This window comes from Carlito syrichta, unplaced genomic scaffold, assembly GCF_000164805.1.
Source record: "Carlito syrichta isolate Samal-C Ts95f unplaced genomic scaffold, Tarsius_syrichta-2.0.1 Scaffold302085, whole genome shotgun sequence".
In the NCBI taxonomy this organism is placed as follows: domain Eukaryota; kingdom Metazoa; phylum Chordata; class Mammalia; order Primates; family Tarsiidae; genus Carlito; species Carlito syrichta.
In genome coordinates, this window is record NW_007246181.1 from 591,619 (window position 1) to 607,938 (window position 16,320).

The 16,320-nt window shown below is 54.6% G+C and overlaps 1 protein-coding gene across 4 annotated transcripts in view; it reads right to left on the reverse strand.

The window, feature by feature from the left end:
• The window catches only part of ABR (active BCR-related), a 103,877-nt gene that overhangs the window by 28,024 nt on the left and 59,533 nt on the right, over positions 1 to 16,320 (reverse strand). For all 4 annotated transcript variants that reach the window (XM_021711352.1, XM_008056045.2, XM_008056046.2 and 1 more), the window contains 3 exons: positions 15,786 to 15,860; positions 12,248 to 12,345; positions 11,717 to 11,848 (listed from right to left, as the gene is read on the reverse strand). In XM_021711352.1, coding sequence (XP_021567027.1) covers positions 11,717 to 11,848; positions 12,248 to 12,345; positions 15,786 to 15,860 — 305 coding nt within the window. The remainder of the gene's footprint in view (positions 1 to 11,716; positions 11,849 to 12,247; positions 12,346 to 15,785; positions 15,861 to 16,320) is intronic.

Consider the following 16,320-nt stretch of genomic DNA (forward strand, 5'->3'; position numbering starts at 1 on the left):
CAAGGAGGCAGAGCTGGGAGGCAAGATGTTGGAGGAGAGGGAGACAGGGCCCGAGGCTTGAGAGCTGCAGAAAGAGGTCTGGAAGGGTCCTGCCAGTCAGGTGTAGGGCTGAGGCTGAGAACCAAGCAGGGGCATGCACAGGGGCCCAGAGAGCCCAGCACCCACACAGGGTGTGCGAGTTGGAGGCAGAGGTGGTATGTCACAGGGAGAACCGTGGAGGAATGGAGATGGGAGTGTCCTAACATGAATGGCCCTGGAGTCCTGCATTCCTACAGCGTGCACCCCTCCTTCTGTGCCTACCCTAACCAAAACCTCCAGACTAGAAGGGCAGAAGTCTTCTCAGGCTAAGAAACTGACACCACTTATATGGCTTCCTATCTACCCATCCCATACCTGTGAACATCTACGATGTTCAAGGCCTGTATTAGGCCCAGGGATGGGAACACTTTGCTCAAAGTCACCAAGCAACCAAAGGCAGAGCAGAGCCTAGAAGTTACATTTCCATTCATTCACTCTTCACTGAATGGACACGGACGATATCAGGCCAAACTGAATTAGCCCTGACCACCCCGCCCCAGCACCAACTCTCACCTCCAAAAGGATAGCTGGACAACAACTGGGGGACTCCTTCAGGCTCTCCAGGCCTGAGTCCCCAGAGCTCTACAGGGGTCTGGCCCCTGCCTGCTAAGCAGCTGTGGGTGGCATTGCAGCAGTCTGAGCTCTCAAACCGTAGCTCCTAGCTGGCTATTAGCAGTGATAGACACTCAGGTGGGGCTGGGAGCAGGCTCCAGGCTGGGCTCCAGGTCGAAGATGTACACAGTGAAAGGGAAGGAGGCAGCCAGGATTCACAGCTGGCTGTGCCACAGTGCAGACTAAGCCGGCCCAAGGTAACCAACCGGCTGTCCTCATGTCTCCCCAAAGGCCTGTGTCGGTTCACAGGGCAGTCCCAAGTACGTGCTGTTTTCCACACAGCTCTGTTCTCCACTCTGCCCAGCCACCTCAGATGGGTAGGAGGGACTGAAACAGCCCAAGAGGTCTGCTGCAGAAGAGTTGTCCTGACAGCACATCTCTGGCAACCACTAGTAATTCTCACGGCACATTTAGTCATGAAGGGGGTAGAAAATACTCTTGAGCCTTTGGGAACATCTTGCTTATCTAAAATAAACCCCCTTCTAGGGCCAGGGTGGGCAGAGCATGCCCCCCAGCTGTCCATCTCTCCTTCCCCACCCCGGACACAAATCACAGCTGGGTCATGCCCAGACCCCCTGAGCTGCCTGCTCCTACTCACAGGAGGGACACAATCAGTGGGCAGAGGACCCAGGCCACATACTGGAGACATGATTACCTTAGGCAGGAGGAGCTGAAGCCCAGAAGTAGGTCAGTGTCCGCTGCTTTCTCCTTCCTCCATTATTGAACAATCCCCTTCCACTCAGCTCTGAGCTCAAGGTGGCCAGAGGAAGCCCTGGGGAGCCAGGGCACCAGGCCAAGTCCTGCCTGGCTACTGTGGCCCCGAAAGCCACTTTTCCTCCATGGAGTCCATTTCCACACCTGCCAAATCAGGAGCTTGAAGCACCCAAATGGTCTTCAATGCATTCTTTGTGTGTGTGTGTGTGTGTGTGTGTGTGTATGTGTGTATAATTATCTCCCTTCCACCTTTTTCAAATTAAATCTTATGCTGAAGTCTTCCTGCCCCTGTCAGCTAGATGCAGAAGCAGAGAGCAGAGACCAGCCTGCCCACATCCCCTTTGTCCACCACCCCTTTCCTGCCTTGGAGCTCTTCAAGTCCCTCCTGGGAATCCCCAAGCCCCACAGGCAGAATCTGAAGGCCTCCATTGTCTCTTTTTTTTTTTTTTTTGAGTGCAGTGGCATGCTCATGGCCACCATAGCCTCGACCTGCTGAGCTCCGGCGATCCTTCCACCTCAGCCTTTCAAGTAGCTGGAGCTACAGGAGTGCGTCACCATGCCCAGCTAATTTTTTGATTTACCGTAGAGATGAAGTCTCGTCAAGTTGCCCAGGCTGGTCTCCAACCCCTGGGCTCAGTCAATCCCTTCACCTCAGCCTCCCAAAGTGCTGGGATTACAGGCGTGAGCCACTGTGCCCACCCCTACTGTCCTTTTAAGCTCAACCCTGACAGTTCTTGTGAGAATGTTTTTCTCTTAACCCCGCCATTGGCCCTCTCGCTCCCTTAGGCTGGGGGAGGTGTGGAGGTCAGGGAGATGAGGAAGTTTTGAAAGAAACTTCCAGGTCAGAGTGCTGGATCTGGAACTCACGTCTTTTCTCCACTTCTCTCCCTGCTTTGGACAGACTCTGGGCTTCTGCTTCGTTGGTGTGGGTTCCCCTCTGTAGACTCGCAATGGAATAACACTTATCTATTCGGACAGGCTGGTGTGTTCTGGGTTCTCTTGGTTCTCAGCTCTTGTTTCCCAGGGCATAAACACACTGCACTCAGCCCTCTCTGTCCTAGCCCGTGAGTACAGACTGCACTGTCAGGTAGACCTCACCCAGTCCCACCATTGCCCACACCCCTAGGACCTTGGCAAGGGCTGGGCTGGCCATGAGGAGCCACTGTGGGTTCCACAGTCGCCATAGGCTTAAAAGAGGCCAGCAGAGCCCACCCTAAGGTGACCCTTAATTGGCATTCACAGGCAGCCTCAGTCCTAACTTGGAGTTTCCTGGCAATTCTTCTGCTAAGTTCTTTTCTCAAGGCTTTCAGAAAAAAATGGAAAGTGGGACAGCTCCAAGGATCAGTTTTTTTGATTCCTAGGAGGCTGAAGCAGCAACCTCTGTTGTCAGGGAGGTTAGCTGCTTGCTGAGTGCATGTGTGTGCAGCTCTCACCTCTGAGGGCTCATCTCATATCCACAGGCTCCAGAGAATATACTCTGAGAGGTCCCCCAGGACTGGCCAGCTGCACTCAAACCCAGATCTTCTGCCTTGGAGTCTGGGAGTCCCCATCCCAGAGCGGCACCCTGTTTTGGTTTGTTGAGAGGCTAGATATTCTCAGGGCCTGAACAAGTCTGTTCCCAGGTCCTCTCTGGGTCAGCTTCTCTGCTTGTCACTCACCCCTCAGAGGCGGGCCTGGAGCAATGGGCACCAAGCCTGCTGGCCAAGGTAGCATTCCCAAATGGGGGAGAAAGGAGGGAGGGAGGCTAACGCCTCCATCTGCTTCCTATTGAATGCTTCCTGTCTCCAGAATCTACTGGGCAGAGTCCAAGCACCCCAAATCAGGAACACCTGGGAGACAGAGGCAGCTGGGCAGAGGCGGCGAGACATATTTGGAAAAGCTCTGGATAGCAGGGCGGGCACTCTCAAGGGACTCTGCCCCTGGTTCTCCCCTCCCCCACCCAGGACAAGTGTTCTGCTGCCTGTTCTCCAAGTGAAACGAGGCGTTCAGACCTGCCCTGAAGAGTGACAGCAGGTGGGATGCTGGGCTGGAGAACACATGGGTTGGAAACAGCTGGGGTGGACAGTGGCCAGGGCAGGACAATGGCTGCAGTCAAGGGGTCCTGGGAGGAGGCAGTGTCTGAGGCAAGGAGCAGAACCGGGCCTAGTGTTCTACCTCCCCCATCCCCACATGCCTTCGGGACTGGCGTGGTGGTAGGGATGGTGGCAAAGGGAAGAGCCCCCATGTGGGCCACCTCTGAGAGCAGCAGGCAGAGACACAGATCAGCACCTCTAGAGCCAGAGCGGGACACAAAGCGCCAGAGGCAGACACTTGCCCTGGACGTGCATACGTGTTTGGGGGGTGGGGGAGGGTGGGGGCAGAGAAACGTCTGAGACTGTAAGCCAGGATGGGGGTTTGGGGGGCAGGGGTGGTGGAACAAACGAGAAAGGCCTGCTTCCCACAGCAGCCCGCTCTACCCTGCATCCCAGTCCAACCGGGTCATTCCCCAGGGGCCAGAGGCCCAGCTGCGGTCAGTGTGGCCCATAAACGAGGCCCTGAAGGACATACGGGAGAAGACATCGAGGACCCATGTTAATGGCCCTCTGCTGTCCTCCCAGGAAGGGTCCAGCAAACTCCCAGTACCACCCAAAATGGCCAGAGATCCAAAATGGGCCAGAGCTGGAAGGGGCTCTGGGCCACCCAGGCCAAGGTCTCAGAGTCCAGGGCTCCAAGGCAATAAAGCTGGCCCATGGGACCCTCAGGCAGAGTCAAATGGGGACAACAGATCCCTTGGGGGCTAGAGGGAGGGAACTGGGGCAGGGGAGCCCTTGACTCCTGCCCCAGCAGGCTCCTGCCCCATGCTCACTCCCAGCTCCTGTGCTCTGCAGAGTAATTGAAACCAGAAGCTACTCTCTAGCTGGCTGACAAAGGCCCCTTGTTCCCGAGCTCCGCACTCACTCTGTGCTCTGGGTCTGACTGACCGCACCAAGCCGAGAGCAGCTCTGCCTGGGGTCACCACAGGGAAACCACGGGCCAGCAGGCGGTGAGGGCCCCAACCTTGACGTCCCTGCCCACTCTGAGGTCGGTTCATCAAGGCCAGGCCGGACTCCATCAGCTGAAGAACACCGAGGCTGCCTCAGTCAGTCCAAGGCCACAACACAGGAAACCACCTGCAGGTGACGGCCTTCAGGAAGGGGCTGCTCTGGACAAGCCACACCTAGAATACCTAGAGGAAGGTGGGGGACAGTGTGCCTGAACCTGCCTGCTTGGGGTAACAGGCCCGCTTCATTAAATGAGGACTAACTCTGTGTCAGACCCTGGGTCAAGGGCTTCATGGACACATTCAGTGCTCACTAGAGCCCATTTTACAGGTCAGGGAACTGAGGCTCAGAGAAGAAAAGTAACACCCTGTTCTCTCAACTAATGAATGCAGAAAGCTAGACTCTGAGCCCCAGATCTGTGTGGCCTCAAAGCCCCTTCCACGCTGGGTGAATGACCAAAAATCTCCCATTCCCTTTACTAGACGGCGAGGTCCTATTCATTCTTTGTCTCCAAAACAGAGCTGCCATTTAGAGAGCACTCAATGAGCAGAAGCAAATGAACAAGTTAGTGGATACATGGATGTACATGTCACAGCCCTGGCCAGTTCTTCCAGGTACATTTGGTCCTTTGAGTCATACAACAAGCCAGCAATGAAAGGCAGGCAGAGTGGGGACAGTTATCCCCATTTAATAGATGAAGAAATGGAGGCTCCAAGAGGTTGAGGGGTCGACCAGGAATTGGTCTCCTGAGCCTCCACCTAGTGCTCTTCCCACAGCATGAGGGAGATTGCATTCCACATTCAAGGCATCTAAACCGCTGGCTGGGTGAGGCCAATAGGAGACGGGAGGCAAGAAGGGTCCAGGAGCCAGGGAGGCCCCCCTTGGGGAAAGAAGGTGGCGGGAGAGTGGGGAAGGCTGTTTTCTTCAATGATACAAGGTTAATTGATATTAACGGGCCCTGCTCTCTTATCATAACTGAGAGTGATGAACCCTAGGGGTAGGGGCAGAGGCCCTGCATCTGGGGAGAAGGAGGCTGCACGATCTCCATTCCGAGACGAGGCTCTTTTTCTCATGGAAAAAAAGGTCTCAGGTAGAAACCACCCACATGTCCGTGGAAAGGTGAATGGATATATAAATGTGGTCTATACACACCATGAAATAGTATTTAGTCTCAGCAAGGAAGGGAGTTCTGACACAGGCTTCTACCGTGGATGAAGTGTGTGAACATCACACTAAGTGAAAGAAGTCAGACACAAATGGGATTCCACGTAGATGAGGTTCCCACAGCAGTCAAATTTGTAGACTCAGAAAGTAGAAGGGTGGTTACCAGAGGCTGGGGGGAGGGAAACGGGGAGTATGGAGCTTCAGTTGGGGAAGCTGAAAAGTCCGGGATACCCAGTGGCAGAAGCTACACAACAATGGGAGTTTACCTAAAGATGCTGAGCTGCACACCCAAAAAGTAACATGGTAAATTTTACGTTATGTATATTCTACCACGATTTAGAAAAAGAGGGTCTAGATATTGTCAGATTGGTCAATCTAGGCTCTGTGGACATTCCCAGTACTGAAGGCAGGGGACTGGGCCTCATGATCTCCTCATTTATTATAGCTCTGATCTCTCACAAGCCTCCAAGTGCCCAGGTCATGAATGTCAAAGAAATTAACCTCTGCCCCCCCACCCTGTGAGACACAAGCTCCAAGCTTTGGAAGAGGATGGAGAGAGGATGCATCCCATCAGGCCTGCACTTTGTAATCAGGGTTAAGAGTGAGTCACCACCCCAGACTTCAGGACAGTCTGCGCTTCCTTCTTGGCCTGGAGCCCTGTCCCTTCCCACCTCAGAGTCCCGAGCCCTCCTATGTTCAGGGAGGGCTAGGGGAAAGTGAGACTGCCTCCTGCAGGGGAGGCAGAGACAGGGCGGGGCCGTCCCCAGGTTGTGCTGGAGCTAGGGAATGAAGAAGCAGGGGACAAGGGTGGCAAGGGAACAGACGTCCTCTGGCTTAGGCAGCCCCTAGGGCCCAGGCCCCTCTCCAGTCTGGGGTCAGTAGTAGGAACTAAGCTGTGGGGCCCTGAGAGAACGTACTCTGCTCCGGCCTAGCCAGCTAAGAAGGACTGGACCCTGGGAATATGCTCATCAGCCAGCGGGTAGGTCCCAGCTGAGAACGACACATCTGGAGCCTGGAGCAGCAAGGCTGGAAATAGACTAGGATAAACACGCAGGAGTCCCCTGAGACCCGGGAGCCACAGCAGACGAAGGGGGGCCTCCCGGCTGAGCTGTTACCCTGGCCTGGATGGGATGAGGGTAGGGCAGTAAGGACAGTGGGGTGGCCTGGATCAAGAATCCAGAGATGAGTTGGGCTCGGTGGCTCAGCCTGTAATCCCGCGCCTTTGGGAGGCTGAGGTGAGTGGATTGCCTGAGTCCGCGGGTTCGAGACCTACCTGGGCAGGCGAGACCTCATCTCTACAATAAAATAAAAAAAATTAGTCAGGCGTGGTAGCGCGTGCCTGTAGTTCCAGCTACTTGGAAGGCTGAGGCGGAAGGATCGCCGGAGCCCAGCAGGTCGAGGCTGCGGTGGCCGGGAGTGGCCACTGCACTCCAGTCTGGGCGACAGTGAGACTCCAACTCAAAAAAAAAAAAAAAATCCAGAGATAATGGCCCCTTAGGTAGGAAAAAAGGAAAGGTCTACTGAGTCTGGAATATAGGACATGGGCCAAGCTGGTGAGGTATTCCACTAGCTCCACAGTGACCAAGGACAGACCCCTGAGAGTCACAGGCTGACATCCAAGCCTGTGCCTGCCCCACGTCTATGAGCATTCCCATCTATTCATTTGCCCAACCTGAGGTGGGGTCCCTGAGTTTGGAGCCTTTGCTCACCCACCTGGGCTGCGTCACTCACCCTTTCTGGTCTCAGTTTCCTTCTTACCCCCCAAACAGAATTGGATTAAATGCCCTCTAGGATTCCTTCTGGCCCAAAACCCCACAAATCCTTTTATTCATTCCTTCAATCTTCCTCTTTTGTTGTTTCCAGACCCCTCCGTCCTTAGGCAGGCCTGGCTCCTCAATCTCCCAGGACACGCTTGCCTCCCTGTGTTCCCCCCAGACGCCCACCCCACTCTTTCTGCTGACCCAGAGCATGCTCACCTTGCTATAATAACACAGAGCCTTACAACAGCAGTGACTGTGCTGGCCATGACACAAAATGATTTCTCTAAAGCACAGAGAGTACTTTTGACAACGCATTAGAAGAGGTACTTATAAAGACTGTGTACCGCCCTAGAAAGCAGGAGGGTCATGAAAATACATACACACTATGATTAAAACTACATACATATTTATATACCTGAGGCAGGAAATGGCACAGAATAAAATGGCTGTTTCAAGGGAGTGGGAGTAGGGATGGTTTGTGATTGTTTCAGGTCTCTTTACTATTATTGTGATTTTCTTCCCAATATAAACAATGCTTTGGGAATTAAAAGACCCAGTGCTTCTAAATCCCTCCGGCCCCACCTCCTTGAAGCCTCCCTAATTCCAGAGCATGGGGACCTTTCCTTCTTTGAATTCCTGCGGCATGATTTTCTGTCTTGCTACTTACAGAGCAGTGGGAGGCAGCAGCGCATCTGGAGGTGGGCTCTGGGGCCAGCTGCCAGCCCTGGCTCAAGTCCCGGCTGTGTGGCCTTGGACAGGTTGGAAAGCTTGGTGCCCCTGCTCTCTCATCTTTATGACAGTGACGACATTCCTACCCCACAGGGTCCCATGAAAATCTCTGGGGCGGCAGATGTAAGCATTTAGCACAGTGCCAGGCCCATTCCAAGCTCTATGGTGTGACCATTGCTATTGTTATGGGTATTCATCAGTATACTTGCACACCTTTCCCTGCACTCAGCTCTCCAAGGCACTGCCCTTGGCTGCCCAGCCATCTTACCTGCCTTCCTATGGATGGGGAGAGGGGAGGGGGGTGTTGTGTCATGCTCCCCCCAGGGGGGGCTATGCTGTGATTTGTAAAATCTCACCCTCTCAGAGCCCCAGCCCCATGCTGGGCACCTTGTGGATGCATAAAAGGTACCTCCCCCCCCCACCCAGCTCTTTTCCATGAATGCTCAATTTCCTTCCTCCCAGGAGCACCAGGGCAGAAACGTCCTGCCTAGAGGTAAGAGGATTACAAGACAAAGGAAGCCTTAGGCTCACCTTGTGCCATAAAGCAGGATCCTGGGGTGGAACGTCACCCAGCCCCTTCTCCAGGCCACTAGCCATGCCAAGGCCCCTCACTTAGGCTGGGCAATTTCTTGAAGGCCTGAGATGTGAGGATGCTATGCAGAGGAGAGAGCGAGGTTTTCCCCGCCCACCTCGGCCAAGGTACTAAACCTCAGTGCCTCGGTGCGCTCATCTGTAAAGGAGGGGATACGACTGCCATCTTCCTTGCAGAGCTAGTACGGGGATCACATGAGATAGTATCTGAGAATGAGCCTCCAAGAACACAAGTGCCAGGCACACATGTTGGTGATTAGTGCTGCCATTTGCCTGTCACTAAAGCCTCCTGTTCCAGATTCCCTGCCCCACTTCCACATCAGACAAACCCAGAAAGGGGAACTCATCACAGGAGCAAACATCTGGAGCTTGGGCGATGGGGTTCCTTCACAGTTCCTTGGGTGGGCTGCATGCGAGAGGGCTTGGGGGGCAATAGAGGTGGGCCTTCTTCCCCCCACCCCGCTTTTGCTTCAGGCCACCCGACATCCTCCAGGACTTGGCCTATCTCGAGGCCACCTTTAGCTCCATCCTCAGCACTTGCTGAAGGGGAGCAGGACCGAGTTCCAGAGGCTGGTGCCAGTTCCCTTCCTTAGACACGTGGCAGAAAGGGAGGCGGGAACAAGCTGTGGGGACAGACCGTTCCATGGTTCTGTGGGGCCTGGCCATGTGGGAATGGCTCGGTGCAGACTCTCCACCCAGCCTGGCCATCTGCAGTGGCTCCAAGAGCAGTCCCAGGGCAACACTTTATGAGCTACGGCACAGCCCTGGGGGGACACCCCTTTCCCCCCGTTGGAAGGCTGGTAAGAAGGCTCTGCAGCTGAGGGTCAAGGGCTGTGCTTGGAGAGCTGAGTGCTGGGAGACTTCAAAGGCCTCCAGAGGACTCTGGCTAGAGCTGCCCGCTCACAGGCCCAGGTCAGCTGGCAGCGGGAAGGTTTGTGTTTCTTTTAATATCAACTCCCAGGCATTTAACATTCCTCGAAGCTTAAACACAGAAACATTTTCCTTACCAGACTGTGCTTTCTGCTCTGCCAAACATAACCTGGCTTCCTCCCCTTCCCCCACAGCCTCCATCTGCTCCTGTCTCTAAGATGTAATGATTTATGGTGTGCTTCCCCTGGGGCTTGTGCAGTTGAGGAGGAGGGGAGCGGAAGGACCGAAGTCCAGGTGGGGAGAGTGCTGCCTTCGGGCCCTGGGAGCTGAGTTCTCTAGGAGCTGGGTCCACAGTGTCCACTGAGCTGGCTACCCAGATGCCCTTTTGACTTCCATTCCAAAGCCATCAACGGCCCAGGGCATGGTAGCCGCCCGTGCCTCTTGGCTGAGTGTCTCCTGGGACTGGCCTAGCCTTGGGACATGGAGATGGAGTCCCACCCATTATCCCTGCAGAGAACAGGTTCCCGGGAATGAATTTAGAGTGCTCTGGCACCAGCCCCCATTTTCCTAAAGAATGAAGGACTGGCTTGCGGTTGCCTGGCAGCACCGTTTCCCCTGGCAGCACCGTTTCCCCGGCGACAGTGCTGCCAAGCGAAGTGCATGTCCCACAGCATCAGGAAGAGATGGGCTCGGGGACATGGGGCGACATGAGGCAGATGGTCGGACCCCCCCAAATGGTGCCATCCCCCCGCTGAAACACTGGAGCCTGAGACAGGAGAGGGTAGTGGGAGACCCACATGGGCCCCCAAGGGACAAGGCCACCAAGGACACCCAGTTAAGAACCAGATGCCAAACTCTGTAGCCTCCACAGTGCATCAGAGAGCAAACACATCCCGGGAAAGGGCATCGTTCTGCTCCGTTTTGGATGGAACTGTGGCAGTCAGCATCCAGACCATATCCAGGGCAATCGTTCAGAAGCCCAGAGCACCCAACAGCCATGGCTCAATCTCAGTATGCACCACTTACTGTTTCCTTTGATCTCACATCACAGAATCTACCTCAAACCAGACCATTTGTGTCACAGGCATGAGGCCACACAGGATGCCAGGCAGGAGTGTAGATGGCTCCAAGCTGGATGTCACCATCGCACCTCACCCCTGTCCCCCCCGCCCAAGCCTGGTTATCTTGACAAGTGAATAGCAGTCATCCTCAAAACTGGTAGAATGTTCCCGAGACACAGGCTGCAAACAGGGATCTTTTTTTCCTACATACATTTATAGGGAACCAAAAAACACAGCTGAGACACATATGCTCTTAACCCAACAGAGGACCTGCCTCTACTAATACCCAGAGAACCCACCCTAAGCCAACGACTCCCAGCACAAGTCAGTAAGGTCCAGCAACTCCAGCAAGTCAGAGACCAGCCGCAGTAAACCAGTTGGATCCTAAGCCCTTCTAGCAGAACAGCAAATGCCGACTGTGTGCCTTATTCCTATCTCATGCCAATGGCAGATGTTGCTCATTGACCACAGCACTCTTCTCTCATGGACACAGCCTCAGAATCCTTCTCAACACAGTATTCCAGCAAAAAGCCACCAACAGTCTAAAGATGAAATGCAAAAACAAAGCTAGCTGTTGCCATCCCTCCAGTCCATCTTGCCAGAGGTATGGATAACACAGCTGAGGACACAAGCACACATGGGCTAGCCATCTCTAGCAGAGGAGAATACACACCTCAGGTAACTCTTCGCAAAGCAGCTTTGAACTGAAGTCACAAAAGGCCAAGCAAACAGCTGGGCTTGGTGGCTCAGCCTGTAATCCCGTGCCTTTGGGAGGCTGAGGTGAGTGGATTGCCTGAGTCCGCGGGTTCGAGACCCGCCTGGGCAGTGAGGCCTCATCTCTACAATAAATCAAAAAAATCAGCCGGGTGTGGTAGCGCATGCCTGTAATTCCGGCTACTTGGAAGGCTGAGGCGGAAGGATCGCTGGAGCCCAGCAGGTCGAGGCTGCGGTGGCCGGGAGCGGCCACTGCACTCCAGTCTGGGCGACCGAGTGAGACTCCAACTCAAAAAAAAAAAAAAGGCCAAGCACCTCAGCCAGGAAAGCAAGTGAGGACTCCTCAGCGGGCATTACCTCCTGGAAGCTCCCCAAGCCTTGCCTTGCTGCCCAGGACCCTCACCTGGATCTGCCCTTTGCCCATGATCTTGTCCACGATCTCATTGTTGTCCTTGTTGACCTTGGTCTTGTCGTAGCACTTCTCGTAGCACAGGATCCTCAGGGACTGAGAGCCCTCCAGTTCTATCTCGAACTCCTGGGGAAAGACGGGACAGAGGGTCTTGGACCTCTGAAGCTGGGAGGCCTGGCTTCCTGCCAGGTGTGAGCCTCAACTTCGCAAGGGTCAGGGGGTGAGCAGGGCTCATGGGGACTCACAAGATACAAAGGAGCGTCCGCATTTCTTGGAGCACCCAGAGGCCTCCACATCACTGACGATGTGGAGCTGAGGGGTTCCTGAATCGAAACCACAGTGTCTGACATGGGTCGACACAAGGAATAGAAGGTAGATGAGTGAGGGTCGGGGAGAGGGGATTAGACAGAGCTGGTCCAACCGACAGGCTTGGACATCCCCAGCAGACAGGTCATGAGCACAGGGTATGGGAGGCTCGCTCGGGGAAAAAGTGAGGGGTCCCTGGACAGCAGCTCCTCCACTCACCTCATCCCACTTGGGCTCTGTCGTGTCCCGGAACACCCTGGTTTTGGCTTTGCTGACAAAATAGCCAAAGGAATCCACCTCCAGGGTACAGTACAGGTCTGCAGGAGAAAGAAAGGCACGGACATGTCGAGTGAGGACCAGAGGCCCAGGAGTGGGTTCAGGGCAGGGCGGGTGGTGATGAGGGGCCTGGGAAGGAGGGGCACAACATACCTGACTTCTGTCCCTGCAGGGTGGCACCTTGGCCCTCTGCTCCCCAAGCCCCGTGCTTTCTGGCTCCTCCTATTTCTCCACCCCCTTCTTAAGATGGCTCGGCCTCTTTCTAACCCAGCACACCCAGCCACACTGGCTTCCTTCTCCCCCTGCCCGGTGTGCCTGGCTGCTGCTCCCACCTCAGGGCCTTTGCACCTGCCATCTCCAGATCTCCAATCTTTGCTTGGCTATCTCCTCACCACAGAGGCCTCACCACAAGATCTCCGAGACCCCGTTGACTGAGGACCCACCCCCTACCCCAATCCCAGGGTCTCTCAGCAGGGGCAACATGGGTGTGTGGGTCGAGAAGCACTGCAGGTGCTTAACAGCCCTGGCTTCTGGGTCCTGAGTGCCTGGAGTAGCACCCATCACTGTGATGACCAACCAGGCCCCATGTTCCCAAAGCTCAGTCTGTTGCTATCTTCACAGCATGCCACTTCAAGTGCAGTGGTCTACGTGTTCCATGTCTCTCTCCACCACAGTGTAAATATCATGCGGGGAGAGGCCCTGGGCTTTCTCACCCCCCCATGGACCCTCAATACCCAGAACAGGGCTTGGTCCACAGGAGGCACACGGTATTTGTGGGATGAAACCATCACCCAAGTGCTTCAGGTAACAGTGGTGGGGGGTTGGGATGGGAGGACAGGGGGCTTTTGTTAGTGCTTCTATCTTGAACCATGGCCTTCGGGCTGAAAATCTCCTCTCCATCCTGGGACCTAACTGCTGAGGCCATGGCACTGGTGCTGACTCCAGACCCTCTGCCATTTCACACAGTTCCTGAGGGGCTCAGACCCAGCAGCTTTCCTGCCTCCAAGGGAGCTACCAAGGTTGCTCTCAGGGTTCTGGAGGTGGTAGGGTGTCTTTGAGGCGTGAGTTGAGAGGGCAAGGAGCAGAGGTCAGAGGGTGTACGCATGGCTCTGCTCAGCTCCAGGTGCTGCCCAGCTAGGCTGTCCTCCCTCAGAAGGGCTTTCCTGTGGGAAGGAGAGTGGAGCTGCCCACTCTAGCTGGGTGCAACATAAAATAGATCCAGGCTTGGTGTGGTGGCTCATGCCTGTAATCCCAGCATCTTGGGAGGCTGAGGCGAGAAGTTCTCTTAAGCTCAGGAGTTCGAAGCTAGCCTAGGCAACATAGTGAGACCTCATCTCTACAGAAAAATTAAAAAATTAGCTGAGTGTGGTGGTGTGTGCCTATAGTGCTAGCTTACTTGGCAGGCTAAGGCAGAAGGGTTGCTTGAGCCCAGGTTGCAGTGAGCTATGATCATGCCACTACACTCCAACCTGGGCAACAGAGTGAGCCCGACTCAAAAGAAAAAAAAAAGAGAGAGAGAGATCCAGGTGGGTATCAGAACACACTGGAATGTGAGCAGAGGTTAGTAGGTGAACAATGCCAGAGGCTTTGGAGTCCGACAGTCTGGATTCAAGTCCTGGCTCTGCACACATCACCTCACTTCTCTCCCTCAGTTCTTGCTTCTGTAGAACAGGAATAATGATGGTGCCTACATGTTGGGCCTGACTATCCAGCTGTAATGGGCTCACTAGGACAAAAAGCCACAGTTGAAGATTCACGGAGCCTAATCCCCAAGTTGGAACGAACATCTGAGTGGTGCAAGGGGCAGGAAGAAGGAGGTGAAGACAGTATGGGGGCCAGCAGGGACTTCACAGCAGCTCCCCCTGTTTCTAGCCACCCACCCAGTTTGGGAGGCAGAACAGCTGCTCCCCCTCAGTGGCCTGTTCCTCGAGGTTCATCCCAGCCAGCAGAAAGCAGGAGCGAGGAGGGGCAAGACATGGGGCTCCAGGAGGCAGGAGACACTGGGTGTGGCCATAGACTTGGGTGTGCCCAACAGCCCTTGGAGCCCCTGAACCAGGAAGGTTCCTGGCAGCAGCCCCCAGGAAGAGGAGTCTATGGGTTTGGGGAGGGTTCAGGAAGCTTCCACGTTATCAAGCAGCCCAAGGGACAAGTGTGGTGGTCCTGGCCACTTGAAGAAATGCTCTAAAGAGGAAAGCGTGGGTTCTTGGAAGACATGGATTCTCCTGCACCACCTACTACCTGTGCGACCCTGAGAAAGTCTCTTGAGCCCTCTGAGCCTGTTTCCCCACGTCTGTGAAATGGGATGATGATATCAGTGGCCTCAGAGGGATGCCAGAGGATCAGGGCAGATAATGAGCCCAAAAGACTTTGAATATGCCAAGGCACTGTCTACATGCTGGCGTGTTCTCGTTTTCTCCAGGTACACAGTAGGCGCTCTGCAAATTAACCACTTCATTCAGCATTTTTGAGCTCCTACTCATCCACAGATAAAGGAGACCTGGTTCCTCCCCTCAAAGTACTCTCAGTGGGAGAGGCAAATTATAAGGCACAAAACACCATGACAGGTGCTACAACCTGATTGCCCCGAGCATGACAGGGACACAAAGAAGGGAGGCCAAGTCACCCCAGGAACTTGGGGACGCTTCATAGGAAATGCTGATCCAATGGCTCTTTGTGGGTCAATGGCATGACTCCTGCATGGTACGCCACAGGGAGAGAGGCGAGGGCAGATCCCGCCTACCAGAGAGGAGGCGAAGGGGTGGGAAGGGGCGGGTGGAGAGGAGGGGAGGCAGGAACCCTGGGTTTCTGATCCTGTGTGACATGAAGTCCTTTCACTTCTCTGTGACTCAGGATTCTTATCTGGCAAGTGGGTAGAAACTGTTAGCTGCCTAACTGGTTCACACATTCCTGAGTGGATAAAAAGCAGATAAAAAAGTATAACCCTATTTTGTGAAACACAGAGAACCTCTACTGAATCTGTAGTGCCACTGACCTACTGACTTAGGAGATGAAGATAAAGAAGGGGAGAAAAAGAGATGTGTGTGGCCGTGTAATGGTGCCGCACATGTGCTGTCATATCTAAGCCTGCTGTCAGGTCAGTATTAACAAGCGTGCCTGCCTTTTATGGAGAGGAAAGCTGAGGTTCAGAGCAGCTAAGAATCTTGCCCAAAGTCACACAGCTTGTCACAGGCAGATACGGGGTCAGAGTCCCAGATGTTTCCAGCTCTGGAGTTTCAGACACCTTGGGGGAGGACTTGGGAGAGAGTAGACCTTGAGACAGAAGGTAGCGGTGACCCCCTGCCAAGATAAGCTGTCCTGGCCTTCAGAGGAATGTCTCACATCTCAAGGCATGCTGGCAGGGCCCCAGGCTGGGCAGACCAGAGCAGAGCAGGTAAACAGCGTATGCATAGGAACTTTCTGCGAAGGGATAAACAACGGTCCCCCCAACCCCTCCCTAGGGCCAGCGGTCAGGGGCACTTACTGGCTGATTGCTTAAACCCCTTTGCAGAGTGGACAATGACATGAAGGAAGCCGTAGAGTCCTGGAGACTCGTCATCTGCAAGAGAGAAAAGCCCCCAGAATAGGGGTAGTGAGAGGCTTACCCCCTCCTCCACCCCAGGCTGGTGAGGAGGCCGACGGTGAGACTAGCCCGTGCCTTGGTCCCACAGCACCACCTAGTGGTCGGATGAAAAACGTTCTCAAAACCCACTTCCTCCAACATGCGCTGCACCGGGGGAAGTGCTGGTTCGCTCTGCTCATCCTGCATGGCCAGCATACCCACTGTCCTGGACTTGGTACCAATCCCCAGGGGCACTTTCCACCCTTGGTCTGAATTCTGCCTGTCCCATGGCTGCCCTCCTCAGTCTAGCCTTTCAAAGTGAAAAGTGCCAATATCATGTCACTCTGTGCTGATGGAAGAGAGAAGGCCCTCTCTGCTTCCTGCTTGGCGCACGGGGCTCCCCAGGTGCCCCCCTATGATGAATAAAGCTTGCCTTCAAAACCCCCTTCACAGAGCG